Genomic DNA, 14673 nt, shown 5'->3' on the forward strand with positions numbered 1-14673 from the left:
CCAAGCTTTTTGAGACCCATGCTTTCAGAAATGTAACTTCCTTTCATTTCAAGTTCTATGGGCTCTTTTGCTCAGTTTGGATCTTCCTAATGACACCCTTGATTTTGTGGAACAGAAGGACCCCGGGTAAAATCCCACTGAGCTCCCTTTACCTCTGCCCATGAAATCCATCTCGAGTATCTTTGGTTTCCCCTTGGATTTTTGGAATGGGTACGGACCTGCACTGCCTTTCCACCCCAGTGCCCAGAGCACAGCACAACAAACCTGGAGATGGGCACGAGTGTTTGACAAAGGTTAACTGGGAAAAATGCAACCTGCTGGGCTGGGGCACCTGACCCTGGGAGCAGGTGCAGGAGCATGGTGCTCCAGAAGGGAACAGCAGCACTGCTGGGTGCAGATCTGTCACAAAGCCCTGCGCTTTCCCTCACTCAGCTACAGCAGCATTTGAGGTGTTCTAAGGTACAGTGTGGATTCCATAAGCAATACCAAGCAGAGCGAGCAGCCCCAAACAGCCTTTTTGCACTAAACAAAACATACCAACACTCACCTGTGACAAGGTCATGACTTCCTCCTGCTAGTGGCTCTATGTGAAAGAACAGAACATGGGGTGGGTTGCAAACAAAGGGGCAAGAAGTCACAAAATCACTTCCCTCTTCTCCTCATGGGCCCCAGAGCAGCCCCCAGAGCCATCCCATGCCAGGCAGGGAGGACACGGCTGCACAGCATCCCACCAGTGAGAGCCCTGGCACCTACCATGCTGGAGCTGCCATGGCTGAGCTTGTCAAAGCGAAACTTCAGGTTGGACCTCGGAGAATTTCTGTTCTTTAGATCTGCTGGAGGGAGAGGACAAACAAAGAACAAAAATAATAAACTGTGAACAAAAATATTTGCTGTAGTACTGGCTGCACTCGCCCAGCTAGGCACTTTAATAGGCTGTCAGGAGTGCTACCAATATTTAGTCTGCCTTGGTTGAATGTTTGGCAAAAGCTGTATATTAAGTGTTTGCGATGGAACAAATTGAGGCTTAATTACATTTCACAGTCTTTCTCCTGAAAATGCCACTGAAAAGGCTACAAGGAATGACTGATCCATATAATGTATGGGTGGATTTTCATGTTCTTGGCAGGAAAAATACAAAATAAACACTTCAAGCATTAAAAAGGGCTGGTTTAAGGGTTCTGAAAATCACTAATGAAGTAAGGAGGAGGACCTGTGGGGTGCCGAGGCATAAAAAGTCAGCTTGCACTCCATGGTCCCCTCTTGCCTGCAACACTCCCAGTTACAGAGTTGTTTGGGTCTACTTGTGCTTCCCAGCTGTTTCAAAAGCAGCTCCTCAGCTGGCTGTGTGTCTCCACGTGGATGCTGGTGCCTGTGGCAGGCTCCCTGAGGCACAAGGACCCAGAGCCATGGGGATTTGTGGGCGAGGGGTGACTGTGGCCGTCCCCTGTCTCACTGCACCGTCTGCACAGGATGGGCCAGAGCTCCTCCTGCCCCTGGCCCTCTTGAGCTGCACCTCATTGTGCAAATCCTCCCACTGAAAGGGATGGAGGTGGTGAGCGGCTGGCAGGAGAGGAATGGAACCAGGACCATGGGAAGATGATTGTTGATGAAGTAACTGTGAGTCATGGCTCAGCCTCTGGAGACAGAGTTTCCACGACTACTGCACATGCCTGTCAGGGGAGACAGAGGGAACAAAGCCACAGCGAGAGCCACCTCTGCATTCTAATTGAGAAAGGAAACAAATTCCCCATGCAAGTACAGAACTACAGCACATGGGGCCACCTCTCCACAACAACTCTGTTAGGATAGGGCTGCCCCACACCCTGTGGGTGCCCCGACAAGGCTGGGACGGGGCTCCTCCATCCCAGAGCCACCAACCCCATTCCAACCCACCACCACAGGAACCCAGGGGCTTTGGCTGTGGGGAGCTCCAGAGGTGAAAGGCAGAGCTGGTGCCTCCTGCCAGTCTGCCTGTCACCCACCTGTGGGGCTCCTGCTCATGATGACAGGGGTGGCCATGGCCCCCACGCCGGGGCTCTCACTGCCGGGCGAAGCGCTGTAGACAAACACGTCCTGCTTGAAGGGTGACGCCGTGGAGGGCTGGCTTCCCTGCTCACAGAGACAGGACATGGCTTTTCCTGCACTCAGCTCTTCCCCCACACCCTGCCAATGCCCCACTGCACCCGTGCCCACTGCAGCTGCTGGCCTGGGCAGAGCGAGCAGTGCTCAGGGCATTCCAAAGCTCACTGGGTTGCCACAGAATCACTGAATGGTTTGGGTTCTTGGTTTGGAAGGGACCTGAAAGACCATCTAACCAGACCCTCCCTGCCATGGGCAGCAACACCTTCCACTGGACCAGGTTGCTCCCAGCCTTAGACACCTCTGGGGATGGGGCAGCCACAACAGCCCAGTGTCCCACCAGGCACACCAACCCTCCTCCTCCCCACCCAGAGATGGGTTAAGCCTCTCCACATCAGCAGTGAGAAGGCACCTGGGGGCTGGCAGGCACTTCTCCCTGTCAGACCCCAGAGTCTGGAGGCAGCAGGGAAGGGGAGAGGGGAATGTGAGCGGGGTTTTGTACCTACCACGCTGTCATAGTCCTCCAGGGTCTCGCTCTCCCCCGCCGTGCTGCTGAAGCTGCTGGTGCTGGAGGAGGAACGGGAGATGTTCGACCGCCCGTTCTCTTTCAGCTTGATAAAAGGCCTAGAGAGGCGGAACGGAAGGAAGGGCGCGTGGCTGTCACAGGGAAGCGTGTCCCTTGGACTGTGACGGGGGACAGGCCCTCCTGCACACCCCCGGAGCAAAGTGCTGCCGTAGGAATGAACCTCTTGGGGTGCTTCAGCACATAACCACTTCCAGAGGCGGGGGAGCGGGCACTGGGTGGGTGCCCAGCAGGAAACCCTAGGTCGAGCTGACTTCGCCTTGGCAGGGAGGAACAGGCACAGCAGCCTTCTACGTCCTGGGGATTCGGGAACCTCGGTCAAACGCTGCGCTTTGCTCTTCTTTGTAAAGACCAAAAAGGAGCTGTGCTCAAGAATCACCAGAATCTTTTCTCCCTTAATATCAAACTTATTTACAGTAAAATTTAGATATGGTTTTGTTTGACAAATTCCTTGATGTCTGCTGAGCTGTGGTGGAAGGAGGATAGGCTCATCCTGGCTCACCTGTCTTTGTTGGGGCATATTTCAGGGGAGCTGGGGTTGGATGAGGTTTCAGATTTCATCTCCTGGGAAGAATGTCCCAGATCTGGTGTCTTCTGGGTTCCAGAAACACTGTCACTGAGGACACAAAGAGACAGGTTGCACAAATTATACAAGAGACTTAAAAAGGGTGGTCAAATTGTCCTACCTAACACCAACAATAAACTGTGAGAGTGGCCGGTGCTCTATCGGTACCACCCAAACTTACCACCTCGTCCTGCTCTCTGCCTGGCTCTCCGATGTCGTGTGCAGGCGAGGGAACAGCCCTGACCGGCGCTTGATGGGGCTCCTGGACTGGTTCTTGGCAGCAACAGCTGGGACAGGGGGCTGAAAGCAGCAAACAATCTGAGTTAGAGCAGAGCTCTCTCCTAGGGCTTCAGACACTAAACAACCTGCGAGGAACTGTGCTGCCTGCACATCTGAAAAAACATAATGCTAGAACTTCTTTTCTATCTCCTTTTACTTTGGGGCCAAAACCCCAGGAAGCTTATCTTTGGTTCTTCCACAAAATGAGCCCAACTTGAACAAGGCATCCAAATTCACAGCCTGCTCAAGTCTCTCCCTCACCCTGACCCTCACTGCCCATGCAGGGGACTGCCAAGCTGCATCAGTGGAATGCAGTGACCTGTCGGGCTGTAGAGGGGTGGGAAGAGGAAGGACGGAGGGATGGAGGGATGGAGGGACAGAGAGACATGTGGACATGCTCACCGAGAAGGTGGTCTTTGTCACCTCACCGCTGTTGTGTGCAATGCCCCCACTGAGGCTGCCTGGGATGCCACTGCCATGGTGCTTCTTCTGGCTGCCCACCATCGTCTCCATGGAGTGGCTGCGCACCCGGATGGCTCTCTGTGGCAGGGGGGAGAGGGACAGCAGGTCATCGCCACCCACAGGGGTGCTGTCCCCAGAACTCCTCCCCAGCCTCGGGTTTACCCCAGGCACGAGGGAGAGTTCATGCCTCCCTGAGAGCAAGCACACCCCAACAGCAGCACGAGGGGTGACAGCAGCCCTGGCAAGTGCAGCTGAGCATGGGCTGCCCTTGGGGAGCCCCACAGCCACCACAGGATCAGATTCTGCCCCCACTGCTCTGTGAAATCAAAGACTCCATCTCTGGGACCAGGAGATGCAGACACAAGCCCCAAGCCCTGCCTCCTGCCTGGCCAACCTCCCAGAGTCCTCGGCAGGAATGGGAACCACAGCCAAGCCATAAGCTGTGTTTGTGTGCAGTCTCCACAATTCTGCCTAGACTCAGAGGACAGATCTCCTGCCTTTCTTGCACCTCTCCTGCACCTCTCCAGCCTCTCCCAAAACATCCCCTGTGCTGGAGGCTTCATAGCCACATAAAAGTGCTTCTGTTCTTCAGCAATCTACTGCTTGAGAATACATTTAGCCTGAACTACTGCTGCGGCTTCTGGTTTGGTCTATCCACCTCTGGAAGGGACTGAAGGTGAGCTGTGCAGCACTGACCCATGGCAGCCACAGGCTCTCCCTGATCCCGCTGATCTTCATTTCTCCATGGCAAGCAGCCCCCTTCTCTCACTCTTCACATCAGCAACCTTCTCCATTCTCATCTCAGTTATTCCCTCAGCCATGGCTCCTCCAGCCCCTGAATGCCAGCCCAGGCTAAAGAGTAAATGAGCCATGGCAGGCCAAACTCCTGAGGGTGCATGCAGGCTGTTTGCTGCTGGCTCCGGGGTCATGGAACCACAGGTGGACCTGTACCAGGGTAAGAGGAAGCTGCAGCCCTGAGCTCTCACTGAGCCTGCAGTGCTGAAGACCACAGCCCCAACAGCCCCTGCCCATCCAATAATGAACATCAAGCAAGAGTCCATCAGACTGAATTTATTTGGGTCAGCAGCATTCATATACAATTTGATGTTGTTGTTAGGTGAAAGTGATCATTTGCTTTGCTGCAAAGCAGCAGCCACAGGCACTCACACTCTGCAGGCTCCTGTCCAGGGATGTGGAGCTCTGTGGGGTTCCCCAACACCCCAGCCCTGAGGAGTGGCTCCTTTCCCCACAGAAAAGGCACAGGCACCTCTCACTCAGAGCAGAACTGGGTTCTGCTCACCTCTGAGAACTGATCCCCCATGGCCTGGCCAAGGGGATGGGTGTGTAGGCTGCATTGTAGGCGCGAGGCAGATGGCGAAAAGACACGATGGGGACCAGGTCCGAGCCCCTGCAGCCCTCCTTTACCGTGTGTCCTCCCCCGTCACTCCGAGAGTGCGTGGCGCAGCACGTAAGCCAGCAGGCAGCCCAGCAGCACGGGCCCGAGGTGCCCAGCACGGACCACGGGGCTCACCTCCCACCCCAGCACTCCCTGCAATGCCAAGAGAGCATGAGTTGTGTCCCCACTCACACAAATGCCAGAACATATCTGCTTCACCTCAGCGTGGAGGCCTGGAGGTGAGTGCTGCAACGCACGACTGGCTGCACAGCAGTGCCATCCTACACTCCCACACTGGAGCAGGACACACCTGAGCCTCTGCAGCGGGGTCTGGGGGAGCTGGCCGCCCCTCCTCCCCAGCCCCATCCTCCAGCTACAGGATGAGGTGGCTCATTCACCAGTCTCATTCTCTGTGCTATAGAAATATCCATGCCTGAGGTAACGGCAGGAGCTGTCCCAGCCAGGTTAGCCCCTGACCAGACCACCGGTGTCACCCAGTGCCAGCCCCCTCCGTGCTACAGGACAGCTGCAGCACACACACCTGGCAATGGCTCCTACCCTCAGGCTCAGGTGCTGCTCCTCCATCTCAAGGGGTGTCCCTGCTGCCCAGCCAGTCACTGTCCCTGCTGCCAGTGGCTCCTCAGCTTCCTCCACAGCACTTTACCCATTCCTTTTCCTCCAGGCAACATTACCTGCTTTCCCTCCTACTCACCTGGTCTCCCTGGCACACTCAGCACCACTTCCCCACTCCACACCCAGCACCATTCTGTCTTTGTTTTAAGCACAACGACCACTAACCACCCCCACCCGCTTGCTGTGGCAGCTGCCCCAGGCGCCCCTCCTGATCCCTGTCCCACAGCAGAGGCAGCCAGCAGCCAGAACATGAGCAGGACATGTCCTGCCACAGCAGAGCCCAGCTGCAGGCACACTCTGTGGCAGGGCACTGGGCCTGAACTGAGACCCCTCTGGGGACAAAAAATGCTGCAGCACACTGGTAGAGGTGCTCAGGAGCTTTGGAGAAGTCACTCCAGTGGGGACACTCACCAGCAATGCAACCATGCCAGCTTTTGCTTGCTTCCACTGGGACCAGCTCAGGCATTTGGCAGGCTGAGCAGGCAGTGGTGGCAGCAGCCCCCACCTCCTCTTGCCACCCTACGCTTGGGGGACATCTCTTGTCCCCTGACGTGCACTCTGCCAAGCCCAGGTGCTCTGGGGTTTAGCTCTGCTGTTGGCAAGGGCAGGGCTTTACCTTGAAAGACTCCAGAAAGCCTCCATGGCCCCCATTCTCCAGCTTGTCCTCCTCAGGCCCCAGCCCCAGCATGGTCTGCGTGTGCCCGTGCAGCTCGTCGTGCAGGTTGTCCAGCAAGGCAGCCCGAGTCCGATCCTGCAGCAGAGACGGAGGCTCGGCCACGGCTCCGGGGAAGAGCAGCAGCGCCGACCCACGGCACCGACCCACAGCACCGACCCACAGCACCGACCCACGGCACCGACCCATGGCAGTGACCCACGGCAGTGACCCATGGCACTGACCCACAGCACCGACCCACAGCACCGACCCACGGCACCGACCCACGGCACCGACCCATGGCAGTGACCCACGGCAGTGACCCACGGCAGTGACCCATGGCAGTGACCCACAGCACTGACCCACGGCACCGACCCACGGCAGTGACCCATGGCACTGACCCACAGCACCGACCCACAGCACCGACCCACGGCACCAACCCACGGCACCGACCCATGGCAGTGACCCACGGCAGTGACCCACGGCAGTGACCCATGGCAGTGACCCACGGCACCGACCCACGGCACCAACCCACGTCAGTGACCCACGGCACCGACCCACGGCACCAACCCACGGCAGTGACCCATGGCAGCAGCTGTGCTCCCTGCGCAGCGCCCGCCCCTCCGTCACCACGCTGTCGTCCTGCGAGCGCTGACCCAGCTCAGCAGGGATGGGCGGCTGTGAGGAGGGGTGGCACAGCTCCCCAGGGCCGGCTCAGGCAGGGACACCTGGGCAGAATTACCTCCAGCTTCGCAAACTTGTCAGACTTGCAGCAGGCGTTCTCAGCGTTGATGAGCTTGGTCAGCAGGAATTCCCGGAACTCGGGGCTCTGCAGGGAGACAACCAAGGTAGAAAACACCCACCATTTTAGGATTCTGTATCTCTGGTACTCCAGCTGTACAACCCAAAACCCAAGCTCACAGCACCTGGCAGTCCCTCCAGATGTGGAAGCATTGGTGGAAAACCCCAGACGGGTTTGAGGTGCTCACTGCACCAACACAGTACCTCAGAGCTGCTGCTGCCACCTTGCTCAAGTAATGCCATGCAGTGGTGCATGGCCACTCACCCTCATGGCCACTCATAAACACTAGGGGCCTCAATGGAAACCAAAATTAATGCAGTTCTGTTTTCCCCAAGCCAGTGTGCTTGGAAACATCTTGGACATGCACATCTACTTTTTTTACAGCCTGGAATATGCTTTCCTCTCAGCGCCTACCTTCTGGAACACCGGAGGGCTCGGCAGGGGTGGGCCAAAGGAGGGAACATCTTCCCGGGCTGTCACTGACACCTGAGGAGTCAAGAGACATGTTATTCCCATGGGTTTATGCCACCTACACCCAGGTGATATGTCAGACTGTTCCAAGGCACATTCAAATGCTGAGGATCATCAAAACTCTTTAACAAATGAGCTGTTTTACAAACATGTATTTTATGAACTGATGTCTGTGTACACACACATTATGTAACAGTGCATACATAACACACCTGTGTGCACACACATATGTGTGCTCAGCAAGTCCCCACCAGGCCTTACACTGACTGCATCACTGAGCACAGGGTAAGTGCCCCGGGCAACCTGTGCCAGGGCCTCACCACCCTCACAGGGAAGAATTTCCTCCTCATCTCTAATCTAACCCTGCCTTTGCAAGTGGGAAGCCACTTCCCCTCGTCCTGTCACTCTGTGCCCTTGTCAAAAGATGCTGAAGCGAACCTGGGTAGGGGCACACCGGGACTGCCCTCACCTTGTAGGCCGTGTTTTCCGCCTCGGGGCTCTCCACCTGCACCACAATGTAGGCGTGCAGGAAGTTGGAGGCAATCATGTCTGGGACGAATGGCGTGTTCTCCTCTTGGAAGATAATTGCCACAATGTCATTGCCAATGTGCCTCTTCCTCTGGAGCTAAACCGAAAGGGAGAACACTGGGTCAGTAAAACCCGGCAGCTCTGGTCCTGCAGGAGCAAGTGCCAGCTCCACTCTGGGGAGCCCAGCAGCCGCTTCCCACGGTGCCAGGGCCTGGCAGTGCCCACAGCATTGGGCAGTGTCAGCGCATCCCCACTCTGACCCTTCTGTGCAAACAAACACATCTCTCTTACTTGTTGTGTGTCTCCTTCGGTAAAAGGCAGCTTTGTAGAGACATGAAACATTATCTCCCTGTCCCTGAACACCGTGTACACAGACTCCACTCCTGTCTGCCCATGGCTGACATCCAGGCCTCCTCGAAAACTGGAGATCAAGGGAAAGGCAGAGAGAAACGAAGAGATGTTAATTGAGAGCTTCACAGAGAGCACCAGCGGCTGTCAGGGGACAGGCTGATGGAACAGCCCAGCTCATTTATCTTTATCTAGCAGGGAGCAAGTGGGAAAGAACAAACCATGCGTCATGTGTTGTAAGCAGCCATCACTGTCACCAGCCTGAAATACAGGGTGCACATAAAGCAGGGCTGGTCAGGCAGGGCTGACCACAGCCATGGGCACGAGCTGCAGCCTCACCATCCCTCACCAGCAGTGGGGTCTCTGCCCGCACTGTGGTCGCTGCAGGGACGGCCCCGGAGGCACCCGTGGCTGAGCCACGACACCAGGCACAGCACATTTCCACAGACTGCCTTCCCTCCATGACTGAATATAGCCACATTTTATCACAACCTCAAAGCTGCAGGAAAAGAAATTTTTCTCTCTTGGCAGCTCCCATTTTTTTTTAACTCCCCCAGCTTTGAAAAACAAGCCAAAACTATATTTGCTTCTGCTCCACACATCCCGCTCATGAGCGAGATGACTTCTGTTCTCACACGTAGATATTTTTACATATGACATGGTCTCTTGTTAATGTATTTGTAAAATCATCCTTTTTATTTAACTTACCCTTTGAAATCCTGAAGAGTTATGGTGTCTCCCAGAAAACTTAAGAAGTTCTTGAAGGCAGTGCTCTCTTCATTATTGCCAAACAGCTCCTCCTCTTGGGTCTACAAAACACAGGGTGCATCTGTTGACAGCTCAAATATCCCTGCCTGCCCAATCCCCTGCCACATCCAGCTCCATCCACGGGGTGCCTGGGGTCTGACCAGCACCCCGTTCCACGGTGTCCTGCACAGCCACAGGCTGCTCCCCGCTGCTCCCCAGCTGCCACATTCACCACCAGCACCATCCATGGGCTGCCACAGGACAGCCTAGGACAAAGCTGCTGAGAGCCTCTTCTGAGCCCCAGCAATGACTTGAGTATAATATCCAGGAAATACCAAACCAGAAGCGAATCCTCTATTGAAAAATCCCTAATCATCTCCTGCTTGCTGTATTTCAAAACAATGAGACCCTAATTACGGCCTTGCATGAGTCACTCCATCCAACCCAAAATGCAATATGTAAAGTGTCTGTCAGAGTAATTCTCAGTGAGTTCTGACTCCTCATCCAGAGTCCCCCTGCTAATGACAGCATTTTCAGCAAGCGCCTCTCTTCAGAGCCCGCAGTCCCCCCAGACAAACTGTCTAAACATATATCTGATTAAAATACCACGCCTGCTAAAATCCGTTTTCACATCCGCTTTTCTCTACAGCAGCTTGTGGGCTGATTTCCATACTGAGACTTTTCAGTCATATAATTTTTAATGAGTGGGGAAAACATCCAAGCAACAAGAAACACAGTCAGTGAGGACATCCAGTGACATGAGGTGCTGCAGATGGCAGAATTAAGGTCAGAGTTGAGCCTGTACTCTTGAAACGTGGATCTCTGGTGCACAGGGACATGCTCCATGAAAGCGGCGTGGGGACAACTCACCTGCCTGAACTTCTGGTAAATCACACCAAACTTGAATGTGTTGTTGACCTCATGCTCATCATAAGACACTATCATCTGGGATGCCTGCAGGAAAGCAAAATGCCAGTTGTTTCATCTGATGGTTCAAAATGTGATGGCCAAAAGATCCATGGTGAGGGATGAGGAGATCCCACCAGAGCTGCAGCAGGGTACCACACTGGCTGGGCAGCATCAGGGGAGTGGAAGGGGCAAAGAAGCCAAATTTCCACATAATTAGGCTAAAAGTTTTCAACAGTGGTCCTGGATGTGGTTCTCAGTGTCCTTGCAGAATACATTACCAACCTGGGCAAGTTACCTCACCTTAGGGTAGAGAACCGGGTTAAACTTCAGCCCAGAGGCGTCATCACAGAAGGCCTGTGGGCAAGGGGAAAGAGCAGTCAGTGCCAGGTCCTTGGCCACAACTTCAGCCATGAATGTCTTATAAAGAAGCCAAATACAGCCTCCAATAGCAGGAGCTCCCTCCTTCACACCCTCTCACTGGGATGCCCCATGGCCTGGCTGGCCCCAACCGAGGATGCAGCGAGCCCAGTCCCAGGTCCCATGCCCCAAATGAGGGCCATTTTCTCTCCTAGCCTGGGATCAGCAGGAAAACAACAGCAGGGCCAGCACCACCTGAGTGCCCCTTGACCTGAGAGCACAGGCAGTGCTGCCCAACACTGTCCAGTGCTGCCCAACACGTCCCAGCTCAGCCTGATGTGCACTGGCACAGCCAAGCCAGGCAATTCACCTTTGCAATCTGGGGGATACTCGGGAGTTTGCTGAATCCTGCCAATGGAATCCTCTCATGCAATGTCTTGACTTTGGACCTAGCAAAGAAACAACAAGCAGACAGATGTCAGAGAGTGTCTACAGCAAAGCAACACCCAACTGTTGGGAAATACAGTTGTGCTGCATTTGTTGGGCCTGGTTAGTGAGCAAAGGCTCAGTTTGTCTTCTCATCTCTTAAAATATTCATAGTTCAAGGGAAATGACACAATGGCTCAGACATGCTGGGTCCTGTCAGCTTATGGAGGGATGGTGAGAGAAGTGACTGGTGTTATCCCAGGGAGGATTAATCCCACAGAGGTTTACATTCAGTTCCAGAGGGTTTAGCAACAGATCAAAGTCTCATGTTCATTATCAGATTTAGTCAGTCCCAGCACAGAAACACAGGGATGATGCCACTGCCTCCCATCCCACCCAGACCCCCACCACATGCTGCCAGTCCAGCTCAAGCACTTGCTGCAGGAACAGAACCAGGGACTCCCAAAGAGAGAATATTTTGTTAAACAAAGCTTTTTTTTTTCCATACCTGAGTATAACCCTTAAATACTCTGTGCCATCTGTCTCCTCGCATTTAACAGAAAGGATCAGATTTCCAAGGCTGCTGGCTGTACAGTAGAAATTTAAATGATCCTAAAAATAGAAATCAGCACATTAGCAGCCGGGAAGCAACTCAGCGATGGCAAGGACACTGCCTGGACGCTCACCTGCTGCCCCAACACCCTCCCATTACTCAGACACTTGCACCCCCTTGCCAGGACCAGGGCTGTGAGCAAGAGGGCAGGGGCTGCCACACAGGCCCCCCTGTCTGGCTGAGGTCCCCAGGGTCAGGAGGCTCAGAGCCAACATCCCCACTGGTGTCACAGGAGACCTGTGGCTGTGGGGCCAGGGGCAAAGGACACGTGTGTGGCCGTCACCGCCATGCTGGGAACCCACCATTCCCTGCAAAGAGGGAAATTGTAACACTTGCCCATTTTGCTCTCAGCTGGAGAGTTTTCTTAGTCAAAGGTGTGCAACCTTGAGCCCCGTGGGGTGGAGGAACCCACCTTCCCCAGGAAATGCTTGCGGTAGGCTCTGGCCTCTCCCTTGCACTCCAGCTTGTAGCCATAGGTGCTGGGGCTGAGGTTTTCCTCCTCCTCCTCGCAGATGCTGCTGTCAGATGAGGTGGGCGTGCCAAGGTTTTCTGGGTCTTCTATCCAGTATCCCCCAAACTGGGGCAGGATGATCAGTGGGTATGGGCTACCCTTCTCCAGGATCTGCAGAGACATGTGTCACGAGGGGTCAGGGAGGACAGGGGTGTGGATGTGGGGTGCAGAGCTCATTGCTCCAAGTTTTGCCCCCTACTGCAGCAGACCCCAGCCCTGGCACCAGAAGGGACAAGTCCACCCCTCTCTGAAACCTCTTCTGTCACAGAAGAGGGCACATGCTACTGAGGAAAAGCCAAAAACCACAGAGATAGGGAGGGGGGAACATGCTTTATGTAGATCCTCTCAGAAACAGAATCTCCACCAATTTCTCTGCCATCAGCAATTTTGGAAAGGCATTCACCAGAAGGTGTTCAGGACACCCACCTCATCGATGCTGGGGTATGGGATGTAGTCTTCCTGGAAAAGGAACCAAAACATCATCTATGACCATCTGCTCCCCACCAGCTGTCCCTTAAAACCCCAGCCCTGCCACCCAACCTAGGGAGTGCCTCCAGCACCTGCTGATCCCTCGCAGGAAGGCATCAATGAAGGCTAAGTCCTGCCTAAAGGAAGTTCCTCTACGGGAGCAACTTCCCAGTGCAGTGTTCCCTGCAAACCCCAACCCTTTTGCACAGCTGGAAGATGAAATGCAGTGGTCTGGACATAAAGCTGGATTAGGGATTTACAGGCACCATGCTCCCTTCTCTGCAATTCAATCAGTGCCTTGTTTTCAGATAACATCTAAATCCTTCCCAGCCCTTTGAGTGACTTTGATGATCACATTAAACCTCTGAGATGGGGGGGGGGGGGGGAGGGGGGCACTTGAAGAGATCCCCTCAAGAAACAAAAATCAACCAACCTTGTGTTTTTGGCTTCCAGACTTCTGCTCTTCCAGTTTTGGTGCCTGTTTGGAAGAAAATGAATGCAACAAACAATTTAGATGCTTTTACCAACACAGGGAGGTTGGTGCACCAACATGAGGGTATTTTGCTACATGGAGATCACTCCAAGCCAAGTGGCTGGAAGGTGAGGTCTGCTCCTGGGACAGGCCCTCTGCCCTCAGGGGCTCTGCTGGGGCAAACATCCCAAGTTACTGGCATGCACAGTGCTGCTCACCTGCATTTTTTCCAGCATTTCGAAGAATTCTGCTGACTGAAAAGAAAAGAAGGAAAAAACAGAGGAGGGAATGAAGAAATGAAAATCAAAAGAAAATGAAAGTCTGAGAGAAATTTCTTCCTTTAATATTTGTGGTGATCAAAGGTCGGATTTACAGCACGAGCAGCCTGTGGCTGCCAGCACAGGTGGGGCAGGTGTGACTCCAACACAACCCTGGCTAAAGCTGTTTGCAACTTTAGACCATGCCCCTCCTTACCTAACACACCTGCGGGAGTCAAAAACAAAAACCCCAGGCTCAGACAGCTCTGTGCCCACAGCTGAATACTCTTTAAAAAGTCTTCCTTAGCTGAGCTTGGTTTGGATTCTGTCTATCTCCAGGTACAAATGTTCTTGGGTAGTTTCAGGTGCTGCTCTACCAGTAGCCAGAGCCAAGACTTGACCCCATGGTGGCACCAGACCCAGGTGCTACAGTGAGTCTGACAGAAAATGGCACACATACTGAGCAAAGCACGCAGCCCTTCAGAGAGCTGTGCCCACTTAGAGCCACAAAGGAAAGGACAGAAAGAAAACCCTGCACCAGGCGGGAGCTGCCACGCATAGAGAGCAACAAGCAGAGCTGTGCACCCCTCCCCAGCACTCTCCCCAACATGTCGGCACGCACGGCCCGCCACCACGGATGGAGAGAGGGATGGCGTCGGAACAGGCTGAATTCCAGAAACCACCTACTGCTGCTCCTGTGGGAACAGCCCTAGCCCGTGCAGCCGCTGCGTTGGAAGTGCTGCTCCCCACCAGGCTGGCTCTCCAAGCCCTGGCCCAGCGCTCTCACCTTCATGGTCGGTGGGGCTGTCAGAGGCGGTGACAGGGGCCGCTCCGGGACGGTCACATCCGTGCTGTTCAGCAGCTCCTGCTTCCTGGAAAACCAAACACAGGCACGTCAGCTCCCCCCTGCCCGAGCCAGCGCACCAGGCAGGAGATAAGGGTTATCTCCCTCGGCAAAGCTGTGGTGTGCAGCTGCCCGTACAGTAATATCTGGAATCTGAGAAAAAGCCCAGCAGTGTGAGAAGTTGATAAAAGTCATCAGAAGAGCCTATGCCCAGGGTGGGCTGCAAGTCCCCATGTGTGGTGCTGGTGGTGCAGGGACAGTGGGGCTGGGT

At 54.5% G+C, this 14673-nt stretch overlaps 1 protein-coding gene across 20 annotated transcripts in view; it reads right to left on the minus strand.

Annotated features, from left to right (window-relative positions):
• RAP1GAP2 (RAP1 GTPase activating protein 2) overlaps positions 1-14673 on the minus strand; it is a 54478-nt gene that overhangs the window by 3908 nt on the left and 35897 nt on the right. For 8 of the 20 annotated variants that reach the window (XM_021533078.4, XM_021533079.4, XM_021533075.4 and 5 more), the window contains 22 exons: positions 14346-14430; positions 13520-13555; positions 13263-13307; positions 12788-12820; positions 12263-12472; positions 11746-11849; positions 11182-11260; positions 10755-10808; positions 10416-10499; positions 9507-9607; positions 8742-8871; positions 8392-8547; positions 7866-7937; positions 7392-7478; positions 6614-6748; positions 3909-4046; positions 3409-3527; positions 3165-3278; positions 2586-2703; positions 1983-2109; positions 754-833; positions 548-583 (listed from right to left, as the gene is read on the minus strand). In XM_021533078.4, coding sequence (XP_021388753.1) covers positions 575-583; positions 754-833; positions 1983-2109; positions 2586-2703; positions 3165-3278; positions 3409-3527; positions 3909-4046; positions 6614-6748; positions 7392-7478; positions 7866-7937; positions 8392-8547; positions 8742-8871; positions 9507-9607; positions 10416-10499; positions 10755-10808; positions 11182-11260; positions 11746-11849; positions 12263-12472; positions 12788-12820; positions 13263-13307; positions 13520-13555; positions 14346-14430 — 2116 coding nt within the window. In that variant the 3' untranslated portion in view covers positions 548-574. Of the gene's footprint in view, positions 1-547; positions 584-753; positions 1671-1982; positions 2110-2585; positions 2704-3164; positions 3279-3408; positions 3528-3908; positions 4047-6613; positions 6749-7391; positions 7479-7865; positions 7938-8391; positions 8548-8741; positions 8872-9506; positions 9608-10415; positions 10500-10754; positions 10809-11181; positions 11261-11745; positions 11850-12262; positions 12473-12787; positions 12821-13262; positions 13308-13519; positions 13556-14345; positions 14431-14673 lie in introns of all 20 variants that reach the window. The other 12 variants (XM_085557155.1, XM_085557154.1, XM_085557159.1 and 9 more) reach the window with 9 other exon arrangements.

This window comes from Lonchura striata, chromosome 19 (assembly GCF_050655825.1).
Source record: "Lonchura striata isolate lonStrDom1 chromosome 19, ASM5065582v1, whole genome shotgun sequence".
In the NCBI taxonomy this organism is placed as follows: domain Eukaryota; kingdom Metazoa; phylum Chordata; class Aves; order Passeriformes; family Estrildidae; genus Lonchura; species Lonchura striata.